This window comes from Trachemys scripta, chromosome 4 (genome assembly GCF_013100865.1).
Source record: "Trachemys scripta elegans isolate TJP31775 chromosome 4, CAS_Tse_1.0, whole genome shotgun sequence".
NCBI classification, from domain to species: Eukaryota; Metazoa; Chordata; order Testudines; family Emydidae; genus Trachemys; species Trachemys scripta.
Window position 1 is genome coordinate 48567395 of NC_048301.1, and position 24030 is coordinate 48591424.

A 24030-nucleotide genomic window follows, 5' to 3' on the forward strand; every position below is an offset into this window, starting at 1 on the left:
TGTTATTTATTGGTCAAAGCTACCAAATGACAACGTATTAAGAGATTTTTAGTGGTTTTGAATGGTCAAAGATTTCCCTCCCCCCCCCCCCCCCCGAAATGATTAAACTGTTTAGCATATGTCAAAAATAGCAAATAACATTTTGCAACATACTAACATGAAATATTTTCACATTGCATATTCTTAATTGTTGAAGTATTTCACAAGTGATAACAGTTTTCTATACTTTCAACTGAACACTGCTGACCATATCAGTCTCAAACTAAAGATTATGCACCAGGAGCATGTGTTCTCATGGCTCAAACAGCATAGCGGGTAGATATAATGTATGTGAATTCCTATCGTAATGCTTCTCCATTTGCAAGCTTTTGTTCATAAATGCAGCCTCTAGTCTTCTTAGGGCAGGTCTACACTATGGCAGGGATCGACACTCTGAGATTGATCCACCGGCGGTCGATATAGCAGTAGTAAAGACTAGTAAAGACCCACCAAATTGACTGCAGATCACTCTCCAGTTGACCCCTGTACTCTACCCCCGACGAGAAGAGTAAGGTAAGTCGACAAGACATTTTCTCCCGTCAACCCCCCGCAGTGTAGACTCCGCAGTAACTCGACCTTACGGTACGTCGACTGCAGCTATGTTATTCACGTAACTGGAGTTGCATAGCGTAGGTTGACTTACCACGGTAGTGTAGACATAGCCTTAGTAGAAGGTTTTAATTTGTAATAGTCTGTGCATGCACTACTAGCTTTTGAAATACTCTAGAGACTAGCTTTTTAATTCTGTGTCACTTATGCACAGGTCAGTATTAGTGTTATGCATGACAATACACAGCTTCATAGTATATATTTGCAAAAGCTATTCATAATAGAGAAAGAAGTGGCCCAAAAATAGTAGTTAAGACAAAGTTCACAAACAAGTCCTTGCCTCTGAACTGAAGAGGGATGTAAAGCATCTAACAGCTCCTACCAACCATGTCATTAATAATCTGACAAACCCACTGATCCTGAATCACATCTAGAGGTGAATATCAGCATATCTACCAGACTGCATGTGACATCAGATAGACAAGAGACTCTACTGACAATAGCAGATGTTGGTGAAGAACAAATGGAGAGATTGGTGAGAAGTACACTTGATTCTGATGGGATATCTAGCTCCTTCAGCGCAGTCAAGAAAACTGTCATCAAAACGTTTGCTGACATGGCCAAGACCACCAAATTTGGCAAGGGAAGAAGAATCACAGTAGCTATCAGTCCAGATATTGCTTCCGCAGAGCCCTGTCCTTAGCAAGACAAAGATGTTTCAATGGGAACTGTTCTTAATCACCCAACAGGACTATGTGCATGTCAGACAAAGCTGAATGAGGGCATCAAGTAGGAGCTCAAGCTGAAAGAATCCATGAGCTAAAAACCCACAAGCAAAAAATCCACAGTGTACATCAGCGATGCCATGGCCATCATACCAATGATGGCTGGAGACAAACTCCACACCTTTGATGAATTGACTGCTGAGCATTTGATGCGGGTCCTAAAAGGATTTGACAAAGCTAATTCTGTAATCAAAGTCTTTGAAAGATACGACAATAATATCTCTGAAAAATGCAGAAAGACAGCACAAGACAGTATTTCTTGCGGCTAACCTTATATCCTAAGTGATTGGTAGATGCTCTGTGCCTCCATGTGTGGTATTCAACAAGCAATCGCCTGTAAAATTCCCCGGTTAATATAGGATTCAAAATTAACTTTTCTCAGAGAATTGAAAGTGCTCTCACAAAATTAAATGTCCAATTTATCATTTGACAGCTAAAAGACCTATGAATATGCAAGAGTTTATTTAGATAATATTGTATATTACCTATCTGTAGACTTTCTAAAAATTAAATTTATTCTTCCAAAATATCTGTTGATAAAAGTTATTTTAACTTAGAACATTTTATTCCCATTTTTAAGAGAACATTTTTGATTTGGGCAATGGATTCACCACCAATGAACATATTCATCTGCCATATTCTGGTAACATTTGCAAGCCATTATCAAGTAGACTACTGTATACAGTGCCTTCTCTCTCTCTTTTTTTTTTTGGAGGGGTTGGGAAGGGTCAAACACCAGCTCTTGCCTTTAGGCAGGGAAGTCATGAAAGAAAAGTGTTAGAGACAGACTATTCATTTTCTTAATTCTCTGATCCTACGAAAGGTCAATGCCAGATCAGTTCATCTAATGTATGGACATCATATCAATGCCACATACGACAGCTGGAACTTCTCCATGGCAATGACTACTGGTCATATCACCTGCAGTAGCTCTCTTGGAAACATTACAATAGCACATACTAAACAGCATTTGTATTACTGATAAAAATATACAGTTTTATTTTACTAGCAATAGATATACTGCGTCTCCCTACAACCATTGAGATCACTGAAATGCTACAGTGGGTAAGAATGCTGGCCAACATGAATCAGTAACATCTTAGTATGATGCTTTCGCTGGTGTAAAAAAAATACAAAACAGATTAAGAATGTGTGTTATGCTGTATTAGAGAGTGTGCATGCATATACTGTTTTCAAATATTTTTTACTATTAGAGAATCCTCAAAAGAGTTCAACTGGACTACACAATGTACTGCATGAACAGTAATTTTTACTTGAAAAATGTTAAATATCATAAGAGAACCACTAAGAAAAGCATTATGTCAATTTAAAAAGAAAATATAAGTTGGTAGAAAGGATTTTATTGAACAAATTGCACTCACGTTAAAATCAAGATATATGATTATGTAAAATATATTAGTGACAATCATGGTGTCATTGTGTTAAAGTTCTAAATAATTCTACTTACGTTAAAAATGAAGCTAGCCGCTTATTTAAAGAGCTGCAGTGGCTATATTTAAAAATTGTGTGTGTAAATACCCATAAAACCAATCACTTTAAGCATATGGTCTAAACATACTCGATCTTCCTGAAATGCATTTTTATCTTACAGTAAACAAAACCTTAAAATTGTACAAATATGTACTTGTATGTCAAAATAAAATTATCAAATCAATTTCACAACTAAAGAAAAGACATACATTCCTCACTGAAGAAAAGGGTAAAAATCTTTCTTCCAACAATACTTCTATCCTACCTGTATCTTCAATAAATTCCACACATTTTTCAACAAACAGTGGTATGGGCTTCTCAGGTGTAACCAGATCCTGTAGGGGCATCCCAAAGTAATTACTTTCCCAGTTTCTACGGGTTGGAGGATTGAATGCCTTAGTTTTCTTTTTCTGCTACAACAAAACATACCACAGTTACTCCAAAAATATTGTTATTAAGCAATGTAATAAAACATTCACAATACAAACCTTCAATTAAGATCACATCTACAGTATGTGAGTTTTCCTTAATGGCAAAACTTAAGTAAAAAGATATTTAAAATAGTGTGCTTTAAGTAAAAAGCATTCTGACATAATGGAAATGATTGGTCATATCTGCACCAGAAAGCAAACAGGATGATCAAAAAAAAAATAAAAAAAAAAATAATCACAAGAACAAATATGCAGCCTCAGGAATATAATATACTATTTGTCTAGAGTTACAGTGATGCTTTTTCTTCTGTATTTAAACTAATTAACATGTTAACATGAAACACCATTAAAGTGAAATTATAATGATGCCATCTTTCACAACAAATCTACAGAAGTCAGTTATCATTATGTATACACAAAAACAGATGTAATAAAGATTCACATTGACAACAAAAGAGGTAAGAATATTTCTGCATCTTTTGAGAACCAAGTTGCTTCAGTATGTTTTATATTAAGGATACTGCATTCTGCACATTAGTTAGTTTACTTACATACACACAGAATATCCCACAACAAATGTAAAATAAAAATATAGTGTAGCATCAGCTTGGCATCTAGGACCCATTCATTGGGGCTTATTAAAAGTTTTGCCATTAGGCTTGTGATTTTGGCTTAAAAGGTTTACACTGGGTGAAAACTAAAGAGAAAATAGCTGAATTTCATGTCCAAGTCTTTTATTATTAGCATGTGCAGGAGCTTTCCATAATGAAATTCATGTTCCAGGCTACTAAACAACTGATGAAAATAATCCTGAAATCAAACATTTTATCTGTCAAAAATGTAGTACTACTGGACTGTTTGCAGCTACATAGCCACTTATTTTTTCCATTTCACTTGTATAATCAGCACCTAAATGTGGAAATTAAACTAGCAACCAGAAATAAAATATATTACATTTCATTTACAAGTTATACACATACAAAAATGTCAAACTGAACGAAGATCAGAATCACGTATGTGTCAACACAAAGATGCAATCATCAGTCAACACTTAGAAAATAGTCAAAGAGTAGTGAGTTGGAGGCTATCTAAAAACTACAAAAGCAAGCTTTTAAATGTGTTAAGCAACTTTTAATAAATGTTATTCAAACTACTGACCATAATTACAGTTCTGCTGATATGTCCAAAAGATTATCACCTGAATTAATATTTAGAGTACATCATATAATCCAAGATTTTTTATTAGGAAAAAACTCCCTACTAAATCATCATCTTGCAAGACACAAGGACCTATTAGGATATTTAAAGACAGAATTTCTTTAGATGTTATTTCTTCTGAAACTTCACACAGTTTCTTCAATCTCGTGTTTACAGGAGGGTATTTTCCTTGGTGTGAAAGTAAATAAAAACGTATCTGTTGCACAGGATAAAACACTGCAGCATCCTCCCCAATAATGGGAAAAAAACAGACTAATAGAAATGTCTACCTTCTAAACTGGGTTGCATATAACAGATTATTAAAAGTAACTGCTTCCCCCCAAAGATGAGTATTTTTAAGTTATTACCCCTTTGCCTACTACAGGGCTGCTCCTTCTGAGGAGACTGGATTAGATCAATGTACACAAGAATCATACCCTCCCTACCTCACATGAGTGTTATGAGGGTTAAAATTCTTTAATGGTGGTGAAGCACTCACACACTACAGTGAGGATGGCTAAATGTGTTAAGTTCTTCTCTTGGTGTTTTCCCTGAGGAGGCAAGAAGAAATGAAGCGGTGCTGGTGCACTTTACCATTAGAGCAATTTGAGCAAGACAGGTGAGGCAACTGATGCAAAGCCATGCCAGCACGAGTGCCATATTCTGTGCACAGCCACTCCAGAGGCCTGTTGGCAGTGGGATAGGGCAAGAGAACAAAAAGCTAAGAGGGATTAAAAAAAGTGTGTTTTTCTCAGGGTCAATGGTCACCCTCATCAACTCCTTTCCTCAGAGATCCCTCTAAGTATATGCTTCACTTATAGTTCAGGCATAAGGGACTTGGGATGTTTGGCTTTGAGAGGACTTGGCAGTGTGGGTACTTCCTGATCCTGAAGCTCCTGCAGGAGAAAGACCCCATGCTGCACTCACATGAAAGCTGACCCACTGCCAATAAGTTTAAAAGCTGGAGGCACAGCAGTGTGAGGTTCAGTGTGAACCTCAACACTGAAATGTCCTTGTTTTTGAGTACTTGACTTTGTAACTGTAATATTCTCTTAAGGTATTTTTAAGGCAATTTCCTAATTTTTTTAAAAAGCCTATTGAAAAAAAAAACCCCACAGGAATTACATGTGGAACCATTATGACTACCAGACAGCTCATTAGAAGAGTTGGAACCGTGAGAGCCAGAGCACAGATCACGCAAACTACTTGAGTTAAATGAGTAACTGATAGCAGTTAGCCTCTATGCAGAATAGAAACGATAAAGGGAAAAGACATTTTGCCAGTGCGTTTCACAGCTATTTGGAAGACAGCAGAGGACTATTGAGACTCCAAGACCCTGGATTAAATTCAAAGTTCTGGAGGAGAATGTTTTCTAGGAGTTAAACACACTTCTGCACTTCCCCTTCACAGATACTCCCTGCCTTCATCGGCCCCTATTTCCCCTGTCAGACTCCTGCTCCATCCCCTCCACCTTCCAAGCTCTTATCCACATGAGCACTACTCCTGTCCCTTCCCCACTCCTATCCACATGCACATGCCTCCTGCCCTCTTACCACCTGTTTTTAGCCTGTTCCTGTCTATTCCATCTTGTCCCTGCCCTCCCTCTGCATTCATCAAGCAAGTTGAACTATTTCCTCCTCTACTGCATGGTGCCTGGGTAAAATGTTTTTTTTCCGAGGTGGGAGAGAGGGGCATTCAGTACACAGGAAAGTTTTCCTGCTCCCCATTTTTGTGCTCAGCAGTACACAGCCAGCCCTTGGTAGCCAGAAGGAGCTATTGCAGGAAAAGTCCTCAGTTTTGCCAACCCACAAAAGTTCTAAAATCATGAGTCAAACCGCAAAATAATCAGGACTGGCCCAAAAACCGAATTTTTAATACACCAAAAAGTACAAGACAATTTTTTCATTTCTGAACTCTCCCATGCCACCCTGAATGCGTGTGGCAAACCAGTGTGGCCAGCTCTCTCAATGCGTAGAGAAAGGTGATTTTGGCCCCTGCTGCAGGAGCTCTCGCTGGCTGCCTAATGATTTGGATCTTCCAACTTCTCTCCAAATCCCAAAATTTTAAATGAATTCTGTGCTGTCCCCAGCATCGTATCTATCTGTCCCCCAGCCTATCAATGTATTCACCTCCCAGCCTTGCATCTTTCTCTTGCTCATCAATGTACCTCTGCTCCTCCTGAGGTTTTTCACCCTTCCTCCCCAGGCTTGGGGGGTCCAGCTCCATCAATTTTTCCACCCACCCACACACAAAAGGGGGAGGGGAAGTTGAAGGAGTAGAGGGGATCAAATCCATTTTTCTTGTATTCACAAATGTAAGGTTTTGGACTTTTCTCTCAAAGTCCCCTGAAAAATACGTCTGCAGAAGACAAAAAACTGGTGGAGATATTAAAAGGTCCCCCCCACCAAGTAGATTCATGGGTAGGAGTACAATGACACAATATACTGTTTGTGACTTATATTGAAATATAAATATGAAATAGCTAAATGGTAAGATTAAGAGTTATATTTTAATAATTTATAATTATGAATAGTGAATGAATTTAGATAAGGTAACACTTAAGTCAAGGCCTTACTAGCATGATTGTGGATTTGCCAATTCTCCTCCTCTCATACAGATTTGCTTAAAATGATGTTATTATTGACAGGACAAAGGTATCATGTTGTGCTGGAAGTTCTGGGGTAAAAAATACACAAACCTACAATGATAAGAAGCCCCTTTTTCATGGGAAAATCCAGGGGAAGGATGACAATGAACCATGACGACATGGAAATTAAACAGCAAAAGTTGTGTGAATTGAAGCTTGTGCATGACCTAAAACGCTTGCTTAATGTGCTTAAAACTGATTGGAGAAAGGTTAACAAATATGTAATGAGGAAATGTATAAAAGTACTGAAGTAAACAAGGCCCAAATTGGAGAAACAGCAGACCAGAAACTGAAGGAACAGGACTGAAGGAACAGACTGAGGGATCAGAGGAGGTGACAACCATCACAGAGTATAGGAGAACTTCCAGGTGCCCTGAAATGTGGTAAATTGGGACCCATACCCATATAAATATATGTTTAGACAGTATAAATCCGTATTCTGTCTGAAATTGTATAAATAAAGGCAGAAATTCATTACGCCTAAATTGGGTGGACTCAGTTTCCCACCTTAAATCCCAACAGGGTCCATTTAATATTTATTTTCAAAAAGGGCAAAAATCTTCAGCCACATTTATAGAAACATTTAATAATAATTCTATTATGTTTTAATCATGATTGAAAAAAGGGAAATTTAAGTGAATTACAAACAATACATTTTAAACAAGTATTTGAATGTAAATGTTTTCCTGAAACATATGCCCAAAAGAGAGATCTGCCCTTCTGCTTACTACAATTTAACTTCAACATCACTTACAGTAGGTTTACACAGATTTTGTTGAGTGGGAGGAGTCAGACATGCATGAATATCCTCCTGTAGCAGCCTGGTTTATAAATATTGTCATCCACAACTCACTGTCAGCTGAAAAAAAACCTCTTTCAAACTTTTTAGCCTTTGGACAATTGTTATATATGCTTAAGAAAATAAGAGTGGCCATACTGGGTCACATCAAAGGTTCATCCAGCCCAGTATCATGTCTACCAACAGTGGCCAATGCCAGGTGCCCGAGAGGGAGTGAACCTAACAAATAATGATCAAGTGATCTCTCTCCTGTCGTTCATCACCACCCTCTGACAAACAGAGGCTAGGGACACCATTCCTTACCCATCCTGGCTAATAGCCATTAATGGACTTAACCTCCATGAATTTATCCAGTACTTTACATTTATCCACATTAAATTTAATTTGCCATTTTGTTAACCAATCACTTAGTTTTGTAAAATCTTTTTGAAGTTCTTCACAGTCTGCTTTGGTCTTAACTATCTTGAGCAGTTTAGTATCGTCTGCAAACTTTGCCACCTCACTTTTTACCCCTTTCTCCAGATTATTTATGAATAAGTTGAATAGGACTGGTCCTAGGACTGACCCTTGGGGAACACCACTAGTTACCCCTCTCCATTCTGAAAATTTACCATTTACTCCTACCCTTTATTCGCTGTCTTTTAACCAGTTCTCAATCCATGAAAGGATCTTCCCTCTTACCCCATGACAACTTAATTTACGTAAGAGCCTTTGGTGAGGGACCTTGGTGAGCTTTCTGGAAATCTAAGTACACTATGTCCACTGGATCCCCCCTTGTTCACATGTTTGTTGACCTCTTCAAAGAACTCTAATAGATTAGTAAGACATGATTTCCCTTTACAGAAACCATGTTGACTTTTGTCCAACAATTTATGTTCTTCTATGTGTAGGACAATTTTATTCATTACTATTGTTTCAACTAATTTGCTGGGTACTGACGTTAGACTTATCAGTCTGTAATTGCCTCTAGAGTCCTTTTCAAATATTGGTGTTATATTAACTATCTTCCAGTCACTGGGTACAGAAGCTGATTTAAAGGACAGGTTACAAACCATAGTTAGTAGTTCCACAATTTCACATTTGACTTCTTTCAGAATTCTTGGGTGAATGCCATCTGGTCCCAGTGACTTGTTACTGTTAAGTTTATCAATTAATTCCAAAACCTCCTCTAGTGACACCTCAATCTGTAACAATTCCTCAGATTTGTCACCTATGAAAGCCGGCTCAGGTTTGGGAATCTCCCTAGCATCCTCAGCCGTGAAGACTGAAGCATGATTATAAAACAATTAAATTCTTGCAGATTCATAAAAGTTGAACTAATAGGGATAGTCAAACTCCAACATCTATGATGGTCCTGGCAGCACTATTAGGTGTTTTTCCATTTGCCACGATTTTAACTTCTGTAGACAAATAAGTCATTGCTTGTCCTTTAGCTCAGGGTCTCCAAATTATCCTATTCAACATTCCCACACATGCAGTTATTGGAAAGTGTCAATATATAATCAGGCTAGACATGCATCATGTAATTTTTGGGTCATCTTCTCTTTCATTTCCAAGAAATTCACTGTATAGCTGTTTAATAGCTTAATTTAAAAAGTTAAATTGTGCAGATTCTTTATTTTCATACTTCGCATCTCCACCAAATTCCTCCACATGTCCAGTGTATGCGCCGTCACAATACGGCTTCTCCAATTTCTTGACCAGGATAGGTTCTCTAAAGCTCACAGAAAAGCAAAAACCACTTTTCCCCATTTATAAAATACACTGCTAAAGGAGCACATTGCTATTATATCCTAAACTCACTTTACTTAGGATCACCAACCTATTTGTACGTGGCCTGGAGTTAAAAAGACCATAATTTTATAAAAAAACATAATAGCTAATACATTTCTAAGTCTTTAACCAAAGATTTTCTTGATTTATGTATTACAGTGCAATTCTTCTCAAATATTAGGTAATAAGCTTTAGAGAAGGTTTCCTAGTCTACTTTGATTATGACTTCTTAGCAAGAATCCTTGTAGAACAGGCTGACTGCTGCTACATGAACCATGGTGTATTTAGCCTATAAAGGTAAAAGGCTGTGGTACTAGTGTCAAGTCTAAGGGGAATACACTGAGCATCTCGAGATGATTAATAGTGCCTGGATCAAGAACCAGGTGAAGAAAAACAAACCATCTTCAACATCTTATTTCTGAAGTCAGTATTACAATTTACGAGCAGAATCTAAAGACCTTGTCTGGAGTTAATTTCCATTACAGGAATGAGCGTAGCTGCACCAATGCAAACCCTTAGTACAGATGAGGAAAACTTCAGTTTGCACTTGTGAAGTTTACCTGAATTTCAAGCAGGTGTAAGCTTCACCATTGGAAATTGTGACTCTGTCTATAGTAAGGGTCTACATCAGTGCAGCTACACTAGTGGTTGAAAATGGGGCTAATTCCAGGTACAGAGAAATTCAAAGATCCAACAACTTCATACTGAACCCCAGTCCCATTCCAGATATAACTAAGGATACATCTACACTGCAGCTATAGGTATAATTTCCAATTCAGATAGACTACATGTACACCTCTACCTCGATATAATGCGGTCCTGGGGAGCCAAAAAAATCTTACCACGTTATAGGTGAAACGGCATTATATCGAACTTGCTTTGATCCACCGGAGTGCTCAGCCCCGCCCCACAAAGCACTGCTTTACTGCGTTATATCCAAATTCATGTTATATCGTGTCGCATTATATCAGGGTAGAGGTGTACTAAAAAATACCTCTGCAGAAATGGCAGTGTAAGCAGCAGCATAGACTATCCTCCTGAGTTCAATCCCATCTGAAATCTAGTTAAGTACTCGGGCAGCTAGCCCACACCACTGCTGCCACCTCACTACTATTTTTAGTGAACTAGCTCAATTAAACACTAGTGCATGTACATCTATCCGATCTTGAAATTATACCTTGGGTCTAGGGGTTAGGTCTAATTTCCAAGGTAATTCCTGGAGCCTTTTGGATTCAAGCCTCTGAAGTCGAGTCATACATTGTCCCAGGAAAGGATGTGACAGGCCTGAGAGATCATGAATTAGTCAGACTGTAGGGAGAAAAGGATAATTTTCCATTGCTCGGAAGAGAATGGAGCACAAATTACTGTCACTCCAAGCTCCCTTTTAGAACGGACACAGCACTCTGATCCAAAGGACTCCAAAGGTAAGAGAGCAGACTGTCAAGAATCACATTTGAGGGGCCCAGAATTCAGAAAGTCAGGATTCCACACTCCTTCTGACTCCAAGACCCTTCCAAACCCAATGGATGCTACCGCCTATACACTAAACTCTTATCACTGGCTCTTCATACTGGGCTCAAAGACCGTGCTCAGATTCTTGCCTTTGTCTCTGGCAGTCAGAAAAAAAAAAAAAAAAAAAAAAAAAAAGGGATTAAGAATTCTCTCAGGCTTTGTCTACACTGGATTTTCATCGGTGAAACTTTTGTCGTTGAGGGGTGTGAGAAAAACCAAACACCCCGAACGACAAAAGTTTTACCGACAAAAAACACCGGTGTGAACAGCACTTTGTTGGCAGGAGAGCTCACCCGCCGACAAAGCTACCATCGCTCATTGTTGGGGTTTTTGTTTTGTTTTTTGATGGCGGGAGAGCTTCTACCCTGTGCACCTCTGAGCAGCACAGCTGTAGCAGCACACCTGCATCGCTAAAAGGTGCATAGTATAGACAGGGCCGGCTTTAGGCCGATTCAGCCGATTCTCCTGATTCAGGCCCTGCGCCTAAGAGGGGCCCGCGCCTTTGCCATCGCCGGTACTCCGTACCGGGGCGGCGCAGCTTCCCCAGGGGGCAATTTAAAGGGCCTGGGGCTCCCAGCAGGGTCTGGAGCCCCAGGCCCTTTAAATTGCCACCAGAGCCCCACTTCTGGAGTCCTGGGGTAGGGCTGTGGGGCTCTGGAGGCTATTTGAAAAGTCCAGGGCTCTCATTGTTTCTACCGCCCCGGCCCTTTAAATAGCCACGGGAGCCCCACTGTTTCCCCAGGGCTCTGGCAGCTATTTAAAGGGCCGGGGTGGTAGAAGCAGGGGAGCCCCTGCCCAGCCCGCAGCCAGTCCCTGCTGCACCCCCGGCCCGCACCCTGCACCCCCACCCTACCCGCAGCCAGTCTGTCTCCAGCCAGCCCCGCACCCCTTGCCCGCAGCCAGCCCTGCACCCCTCGCCCTGCCCACAACCAGCCCGTCTCCAGCCAGCCCCGCACCCTCTGCCCGCAGCCAGCCCCTGCTGCAACCCCTGCCCTGCCTGCAGCCAGCCTCACACCCCCTGCCTGCAGCCAGCCCCGCATCCCCTGCCCTGCCTCCAGCCAGACCCTACCTCCAGTCAGCCCCTGCCCTGCCTCCAGCCAGCAAGGTACACAATATATAATTTTGTTATTATTTATAGAGTTATGGAAAGTAAATACATGGAAGAAATGAAAGAAGTTTTTTTACATTTTTTTTTTTTTTTTTTTTAACTCATCCCTGCTGGGGCCCTGCTGAAAATGTTCGAATTGGGCCCCGCACTTTCTAAAGCCGGCCCTGAGTGTAGACATGCTCTTAGTCACTCAACTCCAGATCTGAGTACATAGGGTTTAGGGGAGAAGGGCAGGGGGGGGAGAGAAGGGAAGACATGGGACTTCTGCAAAACTACTTAAACACAGCCTTCAGTCTAAAGCCAGAATATTTGGATCTTGTGGACTGTTTCACTCTGAAGCAGCCCTGCATCCTGAGGGATTTAAGAGTCTCTGAAACAACAGGAATGAAAGAAACGTAAACAGTCCTATTAAGCTCAGCACTCTAGGTTCTCTGTGTTAATAGTAGCTCCAGCCAATGCTCCTGTTTAACTTAATCCACAAAGCCAATAATACACTGACTGCAGAATCCTTTAGCAAAAGAACTGAAGAACTTTCAGCATTTGGAGTACTGTTTTCTCTTGGACACTTTGTCCGAATACAACATCTGAGATCACTTGAATCCAGATTTCTATGCAGAGTTGTTGCATTTGAGCAAACAAAAGGAGCAATGATAAACTTGCACTAAACAAGAAAACATTTATATAATTTTACTTCTTCCTAAGTTAGAAATGTTAAATAGTACTGAGCACTTAAAGAGAAACGATGGTTCAGAGACCTGTTCCCTTCAATAATAGGAAATGAACATAGAACAGAAGCCACAGCCCCTTTCAGACACATGTGAAGGCATATATACCAGCCCCACATCGTGATTTCCAGATGGTTCTGTGACTAGTAGGCACTCTTGAGAGTGGGGATCTGCAATGGCAATACTTGACAGAAAAGAAACCAAAAACCTGGTAACTCAAATATGGAAAAAATAAAAAAATAGAGTTTTAATCTATAATCATTAGCCATGTACAAATCTGGACTCATCAACTATTTACACCGTTCCATGACATGCTGACCAAGATCATCTTAATCAAAGACATCAGCAATTTACAAAGACTCTTCTATTAGGACAAACATACACAGTACCAAGGTAAGGCCTGAAAAGTGCTTCCTTTAATCAAAACAAGCTGTTCTGGTTTCATTCTAGGCAAAAAAGCATCCATCTCCTAGCACGAATTAAATATAAAAGCCCGTCAAGCTGACCAGTTTATTGGACTTTTATTTTCTCAACAAAACTCAGCTATATAGCTAGTTTCAGCTATTAGAGAAGATCAAAATACTTACATTATACACCAATAATCCTAACTTTAAAGCAATTACATGGCAGCAGGGTAAGTTGTAGATGTGGCTTTTTGTATTCAAATGTTTTCTGATATATATATAAAAAATATCTTACTGGCAAATAACTAGAGCAAGATTTTCCTTTGCTAAAGACATTTCTAAATAGAGAAACAGCAGCCACACAAATGCTGACGTAATATACTTTTATCCTCTCATCCAATTTGTATATTCTACAGAAAAATATTTTTATTTTTGGCACAGCACAAGAAAAAATTATTTTCTATAAATTTTGTTTACTGTGTGGGTATTTTGTTTTAAATACTTTTACTTCCAATAGTATATCAAGCTTTTTACATTAGACAAAAGAAAAGGTGTGTATACATTGTCTTGGTTAGAGACTATCTGGAATGGAACGATTGCGTAAGTAGGGGGGCATCTGTACTGGAAAATTCTGCCTTCAGGTACATAACTACTTTGCTTCATAGCAGACAGAAGATAAAAAACCTAAAGACTTTCCACAACCTTCTATGCAAAGAGTCCTCTGCAGTGCTATACAAGAGACCCAAATTAAATACCAAGTCTTTCACTCCCTTAGCCAGAAAAGAAAGAGAGTGTGTTTCAACAGCTACTATTTAAACTGAGTAGTCAGAAGCTTCTAAGGGCATCTTACCTGGAATTTCTCAGTCACTATAGAATGGTAGGTGTTCGTGACACCAGCAGAGAAGGAGAGGACACCAGTCCATGCATAGTTTTTTTGTTTGTTTTTTTAACGTTCATTTTCTTTATATATTTACAGCAATCAAGCCGGAAGTTTCCAAAAAGTTTTATGAATGCATGGGCCACAAATCTATCTGAAACATAACAGTACATTCCACAATGTATTTCTAGCCTAATAACAAAAATAATAATATTGTACCATGTCATAGATGAAATAGTCACTTGCTGAGAAAGGTAGCCAACTGTCCTGTAGCACCTCCTACAGCTGAACAATTGAGACTGATTAACAAATTTAAGAAGCCTGTATATACACCCTTCTAACCGTAATCTGTAACAGCAGTCCTTTCATGGTTGAAGGGGAAAAAAGTTTAAAAGCCTCTAAACAAAAATGCAACAACAGTTTTATATTGGTGGTACTAGGAGAATCTGGATGTTTGTCGTATGTGCAACATATCTTTTCTATTCAGTGAAGAGTGGATGTAGTGTAAGAGTCACATTCTGCAATTATAAAATTCACAAAGTGCTAAAAGACTACGTCTTACTCCTGACCAAACATTTGCACCAAACATTTTAAAATTCTGCGCACAATATTTTAAAATTCTGCAAATTTTATTTGTCAAATAAAAGTGGAAGCTCCAGCATGGCATTGGGGGGCACAGGCCACTGGCTGCACAGAGGTGGGAGATCACTGTGCAGCTTCCCCCTCCCGTGACAGACTCAGTGGTGAGGCTGCACCCAACCCTCATGTCACAAGGACCGGGCCTGCCCCAGAAACACCCCAGGACCCTGTCCCTCCATTCCAGGTGCACCAGGTGGGGGCAGGCAGGCTCAGAAAGGCAGGATCCAAGTGTGTAGGGGCTTTGTGTGGGGGGATCCAGGTGTGGGTTGAGAGGGTTCTGTGTGAGGCAATCTGGGTGTGGGAAGCTCAGTGGGGAACCCAGGTGCAAGGGACATCTGGCTGCACAGGTGCCTGTTGGGGGAGTTCTAGGTGCAACAGTAATGAGACTCTGCAGGGGGGTTCAGGTGAAGATGATTGGGGATCAGCAGGGGGGTCAGTGTGAGGGGCGGGAGCTCAGCACAGGGGCCTGGGTGTGCAGGACTCAGTGGTGGATCCAGATACTGGAGGAGTGGGGCTCAGTGGGGTGGGGATCCAGGTGTAGCTGGTTGGGGCTCGTTGGGGTAGGGATCCAGGTGCGGGTGGCTCATTGTGGTGGTCCAGGGGGAATGGGGCACATCAAGGGGGTTCTGAGAGCAGGGGGGTTCGGCTCAGTGGGAGGGACTGGATATGAGGGGATCTGGATACACGGGGTTAAGGCGATGAGGGACCAGCTCCCTGTACAGGGATCCCTCCTCCTGCAGCTGAGGAGCCATGGGTGCAAGAAGTGGGGGGAGGGGGAGGGCGGGCAGAGGGCAGGAAGTTTGCAAAGATTCCTCCCCAGCCTAGCCGGGACTAGCAGCTGAGCCCCTGCAGGGTAGGAACCACCAGCCGGATCTTCCCCAGTCCTACCCCCTGCCTCACAGTGATTTTACTTCTCTGCCGGCTGCCCTGGGCACCCAAAACATACAGCTGGGGAGGGTATAATTGCTCTTGTGGCTTCCCTTTGCTTCCCTGTCAGAAAGTCATTTTTCTGCAGGGAAGCAAAGAAATCTGCACATGTGCAGTGATGCAGAATTCCCCCAGGAGTCAGGACATCTAAGAGGTGTAGGAAAAGAAGAAAGGACTACACCCTTCCAAACTGAACCTTCCACTCTGCCAGAGAATCCTCTTGCACTTAGATCAGTGGCTCTCAAACTTTTGTATTTGTGACCCCTTTCACACAGCAACCCCCCAATAAATTAAAAACACTTTTTTATATTTAGCACTATTATAAATGCTGGAGGTGAAGTGGGGTTTGGGGTGGAGGCTGACAGCTCATGACTCCCCACGTAATAACCTCATGACCCCTACCCCCAGTGTGAAAACCCCTGACTTTGATGATCCTGCTGGAGGTATATATGCCAGCTTCAGAGCAACTTTGTGCCAGTAACGCAGTACAGCAAAGGACATTTTCAACTCTACACAGCAAGACTGTTTGCACCCAAAGTAACAGACACCCCTCAATTAGGTTTATTACAAAATTATTTAAAAGTTACTAAATTTCGTTAAAAAGCATAACTTCCAAGTGAGTGTTTTTGTAACAACTTTGTCGAAGATATTTCATGAACATGAAGGTTTCGTTCATGTTAGTTTGGGAGCCTCAAGAAATTGGCAGTGACTTCATATTGAATACTATATTTCAGAAAGTACTGTATATACTCGATCATAAGCCGGTTCGTTTATAAGCTGACCCCCTCACCCCGCCCAAGATGGATAAGTAAAAATGGAAATTGTTTATAACCCGTTCATAAGCCGATCCTATAATTCAGGGATCAGCAAACTTTGGCTCCCGGGCCATCAGGATAAGCTGCTGGTGGGCCGAGATGGTTTGTTTACCTCGAGCGTCCGCAGGCACAGAGGTAAATCTAAATAAACAAAGTGTCCCGGCGCACCAGCTGCTTACCCTGACGGGTTGAGACAGCAACTGGTGGGGAAATTTTGGGGGCGGGGGGGGGGAGAGGGAGTTTGAGAAGCTGGGAGTCAGGGGTGTAACCCGTGACCACCCCCCACATGACCCCACCCCTAGCCCGGAACCCCCATACTCTACCCATCCCATCCCTTCCCACCTTATCTGGGGAGGGCCTGGGAAGGATGTCTCTGACCTGGCTGGAGCTACTCCAGCAGGCTGGGCAAAGCGGCCGCAGCCTGCTCCGGCGGGCCAGGCTAGGAGGCGCGGCCACAGCATGTTCCAGCAGACTGGGCCAGGTGGCATGGTTGCAGCATGCTCCGGTGGCATGGTCGCAGCCTGCTCTGGGGGGCAGGGCCGAGCGGCAGGGCTGCAACTGCTTTGGAAGCTGTGGGAGAACAGCGTGGCCAGAAGCGGAGAGACTCTGGCCCCGCCTCTTCCCTTCTGGCTGTGCTGCCTCTCCTTGCTCCCTCTGTTGGGGGGAGAGGCTGTGTCCCAGCTCTCCCTCTCTATACCCGTTCATAAGCCGACCCCCTTCTCTGGTGCTTCCCTTTTTTACTAAAAAAATTCAGCTTATGAATGAGTATATACAGTAGTCCATTTATAAAATGCGGATTTTAATTTTCCATGTGTTTGTGAAGGTGAACCTGTCTAGAACTTTGTAAACAACTGATTCATAAGGGAAAAAAACCCAGCTCATTCCCTCATATTAAACTGGCTGTGCAGTGCTAACAAGATTAAAATATGTAAAAACTTGCACAAAAGAAAACAAATACAAGTCTGAATATACACAAAGAGCAGATCTATTCATAAATAAAGTGCCACTTTCTAATCACAGAAATTAATGTTAATGCTTTGTAAGTTAGGACAGCCAAAGAACAGTTTAAAAAATTAAAAAATAAAAAGGGAGTCTTAGCTTAACGGAACTCATCTATACACCATTTAACAAAATGGATTGAACTAACTTACCTTCTTATCTTCTTTTACTTTGTGGGTTTTCTTCTTCATTTTTTTGTCATCTAACTCTTGATCTGAAGTGATAGCGGGGTTATCAATGCCACCTTTCCAGGTTTCAACTGGAGACAGAAGTGGATCTTCTTCACTTCCACGATGTCTTCCTTTTCTTTTTGTTTTCGATGTGGTAAAAGGCTCATCATCACTTGCATCTGAATGTGTTCTCCTGTAGTAAGATTTTGCTTTGCTAAATAGTGTCTTGGATTTATATTTGTATTTTGATGGCCTTCTTTCCCCATGACTCTTTGATATTCTATCAGAAAATCCATTTTCTTCATCTCCTGGGGCATTTATAACAAATGAGTTTCGAATTTTAATAATACGATTCTGACTATCATCTGGAACTGCATAGATCTCATCAGTGAAACCTCTGTGTTTAAAAATAGTGTCAATAGGTTCTGCATAATTATCGGATTGGTCTGAATCTTCTGGTGGTACCAAAGGCACTCGAGAGGATTGTTTCCTTGGGTTTTTACCAATGCCAGCCTCAATTGTTTTTAGAAGGTTTGGATCCAGTTTTTTCACATTTCCCTTAGGTACAAGCGGCTTGGGTTTTATAGGAGGAGGTACTTTGTGGTTGCGCTCATGGTCATGACAGTTGAGTGGTGTGCTATGAACAGGATACTCATTTCCTTCCATGTCTAATCGATTTTTTGAACGATCGCTAGGTGTCGGGAGCAACTGCACATCATCTCCAATTGGGCTGTAGGGAGGCGGTGCTTCCGTATCATCTTCTGAATCTGGGTAGTAATTATATGCAAGAGAATTTCCTCGGGGAGACTGCAGGAAAACATCTTCACTTGTATGTGTTGATTCTCTGGTGCTATCAGACATATAGGAATTTTCAATCATGTTTTTCTTCTCTAATACATCACTGAAGAACAATGTGAAAACCTCAGTCTGACGATGATACTGAGATAAAGAATATAAAGCTGTAAATTTAGCAGTAATCTCTGTTGCTATATGTTCTCCTTCAGTCATTAATTCCTTGATAGCTTCATTCTCAAAAAAATCTGCCTGGCTATCAGTTACAGCCACCAACTGGACAGGAATAGTGTCCTGTACTTCTGAAAGAAAGGCCCGAAGCATTCCCATGGATGCCTTCCTTTTAGCAGAATAAACTAGTATATACCCATGAACTAGTTCATCTTTCCTTACACCAATTGAAGAATGGTATGATAATATTGTTATCTGTATTCGCCTCCTTTTTTCACCTATAATTTTATCAAGCATTAGTGAGTTATTCTGGCCAGCCTGAGCAGCACTACAGGAGTGAGAGTCAAGGAAGGGTGAAAGAATAAGATCCACACTAAATGGATCCCCACACATGGCACACATCACAATTCGCAAGTCAGCTTCTGATAGATCTTTAATGGTGGGAACTGGGCTTACAACATCCAAATTGTGTTTAACTGCTTCTAGCACTCCCCTTAGAGCTTGCTTTATTTGAGCTTCATTAAATTTACGTGGATATGTACCAGCAGGCACATCTACAAAAGGACACTGCAACTTATTGGCTAATTGCTGACCTTGGTGTCTCAGAATAGGTAGGTTTTTGCTAATGCTGTCTCTCTGATTAGCCAATATTAATGTAAATGGAAGACTAGCCATATACTTGTCTCTCCTTATCTGAGATGCTTCAGCCCTTATTTTTCCAATGCATTCTCCAATAAAATTGAGGGATTCAATAGAGTTAAACACACAGAAAAATCCATGTGGTTTAAAGGCAGAGGTCCATAACTGACTTAAAAGGTAAGGTGACTTTGCATCAACTGGCCTAAGATCTAGTTCATATATTTTTCCATCTAAGGCATATTCATCATCAGTGGATTGTGTCCGAATCTCATTTGCCAACTCTTGCGCAAGACCATCTTTACCCAAAATGAAAAGATTAACTTTATCAATATTGGCTCTATCATGGTACAAATTTAAGCGACCATGGTCAAGCTGCAAAAGACTATTGGCAAGTAACTGCTCTACTTTAATGTCCATGCAATTTTGGCCACTGAGACAAGTTTCTTTAGTGGGATGATAAACAAATCCTATGTGTTTAAGAAGAAGAGATTCTCTATCAGGTGCAAGTTTCTGTAAAGCTTTGTATCTAGGCTCTTCACTCAGAACTGCATGAATTTCACTCATTTTATCTGAACTGGGTGTTGCATTAAGATCTAGGTCATAGAACAGTTCCGAATGTTCAAAAAGCATTTCCTGAAACTCCTCTTTGGCTTTTTCAACTATTTCCCTCTGATGCCTACTATATACTTCTTTACTGTCCGCATCAGTGATATATTTGAATGCTTCATCCTCCATTACAAAGCACATAACTTCTTCCCATGGCTGCCCAGGTGAAATGAACTGTATTTTCTCAAGAGTTTTTTTGAACTTCTCCTTCATTTCAACCCTCCTCTTCTCAGATATAAGATGCTGTACATGGTTTTGATAGACTTTTTCAGCTTCTAATGTACTGAGAAGGTCAAATGGTATCCTCCTGTCATTCACTTTGTCTATATGGTCAGTTTCATCCCACGGTGTTTTTTCTAACACAATAAAACAAAGTTGGAAGTCTGGTCTTTTCTCCATTAACTTCAGGGCTTCTGACCAGTTCAGGTGTTCAATCTCATCAAGGTTTGACAGCAATGTGTTAAAAGCTCTTGGTAGTGTATTAATATATTCTTCTCTTCTTTTTCTTATATGTTCCTGTTTAAGCTGCTCTATGTGTTTTGAAAATGTATTTTTGGCCTTTTTTGTTCCTTCCAAATGTATGTACTCCTCATAATCAGGATGATTTTTCAGTTTATTACTAACAATTTTCCAAGTTGCATGATAGTCTCTCACAGTTTGCACAAGTTTTTCAAATTTATCTGTTGCAGTAACAACAAGTTGTCTCTGTGTCTTATAGGCATCCAAATATGGAATTATTTTAGGTTTGCCACGAGTTTTATCCATCATTTGTACCAGTGCAGTAAAACATGTCTCAACGTTGATATTGAATCTTGCTGATGTTTCCACTACCACAAGGTTCTTTTTATTTGAAGCAAATGCCTGCACCTCTCGTAGATAATGATCCACACATTCATCACATTTAGTTGCTGCTATTATTATAGGTTTTTTAGATTTTGAGAGCTGGATATAGAGATTATTCACAAATTTAAGTTGATCATCGAATTTTCTATTGCATCCTTGGCTAACATCAATGCATAATAAAAAGCCATCTATGTTCAGTTTCCCTTCAGGCATTTGTTTTTGCTCAAAGTCTTGCTCCAAGCCTAGCTGATCTGTGCAAATGTACATTAATTTTTCTGCTGACTGCAATTTGGAGGCAGCTGCCCGTTTTATATATGGTTGTAAATTCGTACTCCGATGAGGCAAGAAAGTCTGATCATCAATGAACTCAGTCTGTTCAATTACATGAATTTTGCATTCTATTCCGTCCTCACTGCTTTGTGTTACGTCACCCCAGTACAAAAAATGATCATTATTAACAACTCGTCCTCCAAAGTCAATTGTGCTAAGCACAGAGGTATGCTCAGGATAATATTCATCTGCTTTCGAACGCACAAACCTATTGCACAAACATGACTTTCCAACTCCACAATTACCTTTGTCTTTTTCAGTTCCAGATAGTCCAACCACACTAACAGCATAGGATGGGGGACGAGGCTCTTTGTTTTTAGCCATCATAACTTTCTTCTCGTCCTTCTGCACTCATCAAGATAACTGAATGTGGTTTTCATTCTGAAGAAAACTCTTCAAATTAAAATTGTATATCCTCGTCTCCAGGATTAATTTTCAGTTTTTCTTGTTTCCTCCATCACCATGAGAGCTTACATATTCAGGATTAGGTGAATCATCGTCCTATAAGAGAAAAAAGTCATTTTTTAAAATGTTGACTATGATTTCATTTAATATTTCAGATACAAAATCAATAAGCAAAAGTGAATCTATTTCCATTTTAACTTATAAATATCATATTACAAATGCCCTTTTCAAGTTAGGAGGAAATTTTATAAATACTTTAAATTAAAACATTTGTAGTTCAGACTTCTCCCCTTTTATATTATTTAAAGCACCAAAACTTAAACTTGTGTCTGAAAAAATTTCAACTACTGTGTTGTTAAATTAACACTTTAAACTACTCTAAAAGGTGAGAGAAAAATAAATTCTGTTGTTTTTTTTCCAGGTTGTTGGCTTTGTACATTTGGGAGCACTTTACACATAATCAGTGTTCCATTGTTTCCCTTGTTTGTTTTGGTCTTTCACATACCACAAGGCAACTAAAAAAAAGAACACTGAATTCTCACCTAGATAAAAACAATACAAAATATATTATCTATGGAACTGATGCTGTACACACTTATGCATCTCTCTAATCATGTGAGTAGTTCAACTGAAGTTAATGGGACTATTCATATGAATAAAGTTACACGGATGGGTTTGGGTCTTATGTTTGTAAAATCCAAGTCCTACTAAACATAGCAGGAATCTGCATGATATTCCATGAATACTTATTTCAGTAAAGAAATGCTTAAAAACAGAGTATAAAAACAAAAACTTGGTAGAGTAACTCAGGAGCATACACACAACCCAAAAACTAATATTTGCTTTTTTTTTTTTTTTAAATGGGCTAGATTTCATAGTTGACAGCAACCCATTTAAGCAAAACAAGTCACTAACAAAGCATAGAAGAAAACAAAATGTTAACATCCAGAATGGGCAATTACAAAATAACCTTAATACTGAAATACACACAATCGCAAATTTTTTAATTGGTACCACTCACATTGCTTCCAAGAAAAATAAAGTTTTAGAATTTGTCGTAAACAAAAAAAAATTTTTTTTTTAAACAAACACCAAATATAATGGAATTACTCCAGGTTCACAATGGTGTCCCTGAAACAATAATATGGCACAAAGACTACCACTAACTTTTAGCTTTCTTAACAGATCATCTATTTAATTTAGAAATTATGAAATTATGGGGAGAGGGGGAAGAGGGGAATACATTTTGATAGGTAGTCTATTCTAGTTATGATCTGTTTTGACAGACTTCTGGGAAAACAAGAAGTATCAGATGACACTGAAGACTTGGTAGGACTACTGCTAGATTAGAGTACCAACCATACATTTGTACAGATGTAATGACTCATAAAATAAACATCCAATTGTGCATCTATAAGCAACCAAAACGCAAAGAAAAAAATTTAGGTGGGTTATATAGACTGAAATTCCAATTTTGTATCTCAATTTTGTAACCAGACAAATTATAAATTTAGTCTTCATTTTTATTATCCCAAGAAATCCATAGACAACAGTGGATATGAATGATGTGATTCCCAGAAAGCTTCTTTAGGGCTTGTTTACACAGGATGTTAATACACTGCACACTAATGTGCTGTAGATTTGCACCGTGGCTTACCACACACTAATGGCTCATATAGACAAGCTCTTAGGTTTGTTTGTTTGTTTTTTAAAAAGGTTGGCATAATATATTTCCAAAACCTGTCAAAGTTTAGGTCAAGACTTTTAAAACTGATAGGCAAATATTAAAATGTATCTACATTTGAAATCCTAAATTAAGATAAGGTAAACAAGAATGTATTGTAAATAGACTAAACTGATGTCAAATATTCAAGAAATTATTTTTCATGGCTTTATCTTGTAAAACAAATGTAACACTTAAACACGGCTTTTCATTTGACATCTACATTAGAAAGAACTAAAACTGAGCTTCAAATTGATCAGAAGCAAAATGCTTACATGTACCATCCATTGTCATGATACTCACTTAAAATTTAACAGCTTTCACCTACGTTATCTCAGCTATACTGCTATTACTAAAATGGGTAATTTTAAAACCAAATACATTTCATTAAAAACAAGGAATTTAAACTCAGCTTGATTTCTACATCACAATGAGTTTTTTGGTCACAAGAGGCAAAACTACTATTATGCATTTTATTATGCTTGATATTATTTGCCAACAGTCTCAGTCAGAAACATGTTCAAAGAGAATAAAACAAATGTAAGATATTGCAAGTTCCTTCTTCCTAGGTTTTCATCCCTGCTCTTACAACCCGGAGAATGCAGGGCTAAAACAAAATGGCTCTCTCAGCAAA

General features: G+C 39.7%; 1 protein-coding gene across 3 annotated transcripts in view; it reads right to left on the reverse strand.

Moving 5' to 3' along the window:
- Positions 1-24030, reverse strand: part of ARHGAP5 (Rho GTPase activating protein 5) — an 82184-nt gene that overhangs the window by 50456 nt on the left and 7698 nt on the right. For 2 of the 3 annotated variants that reach the window (XM_034768680.1, XM_034768682.1), the window contains exons 3-4: positions 17870-21769; positions 3130-3277 (exon numbers count right to left, since the gene is read on the reverse strand). In XM_034768680.1, coding sequence (XP_034624571.1) covers positions 3130-3277; positions 17870-21595 — 3874 coding nt within the window. In that variant the 5' untranslated portion in view covers positions 21596-21769. The remainder of the gene's footprint in view (positions 1-3129; positions 3278-17869; positions 21770-24030) is intronic. The other variant, XM_034768681.1, reaches the window with a different exon arrangement.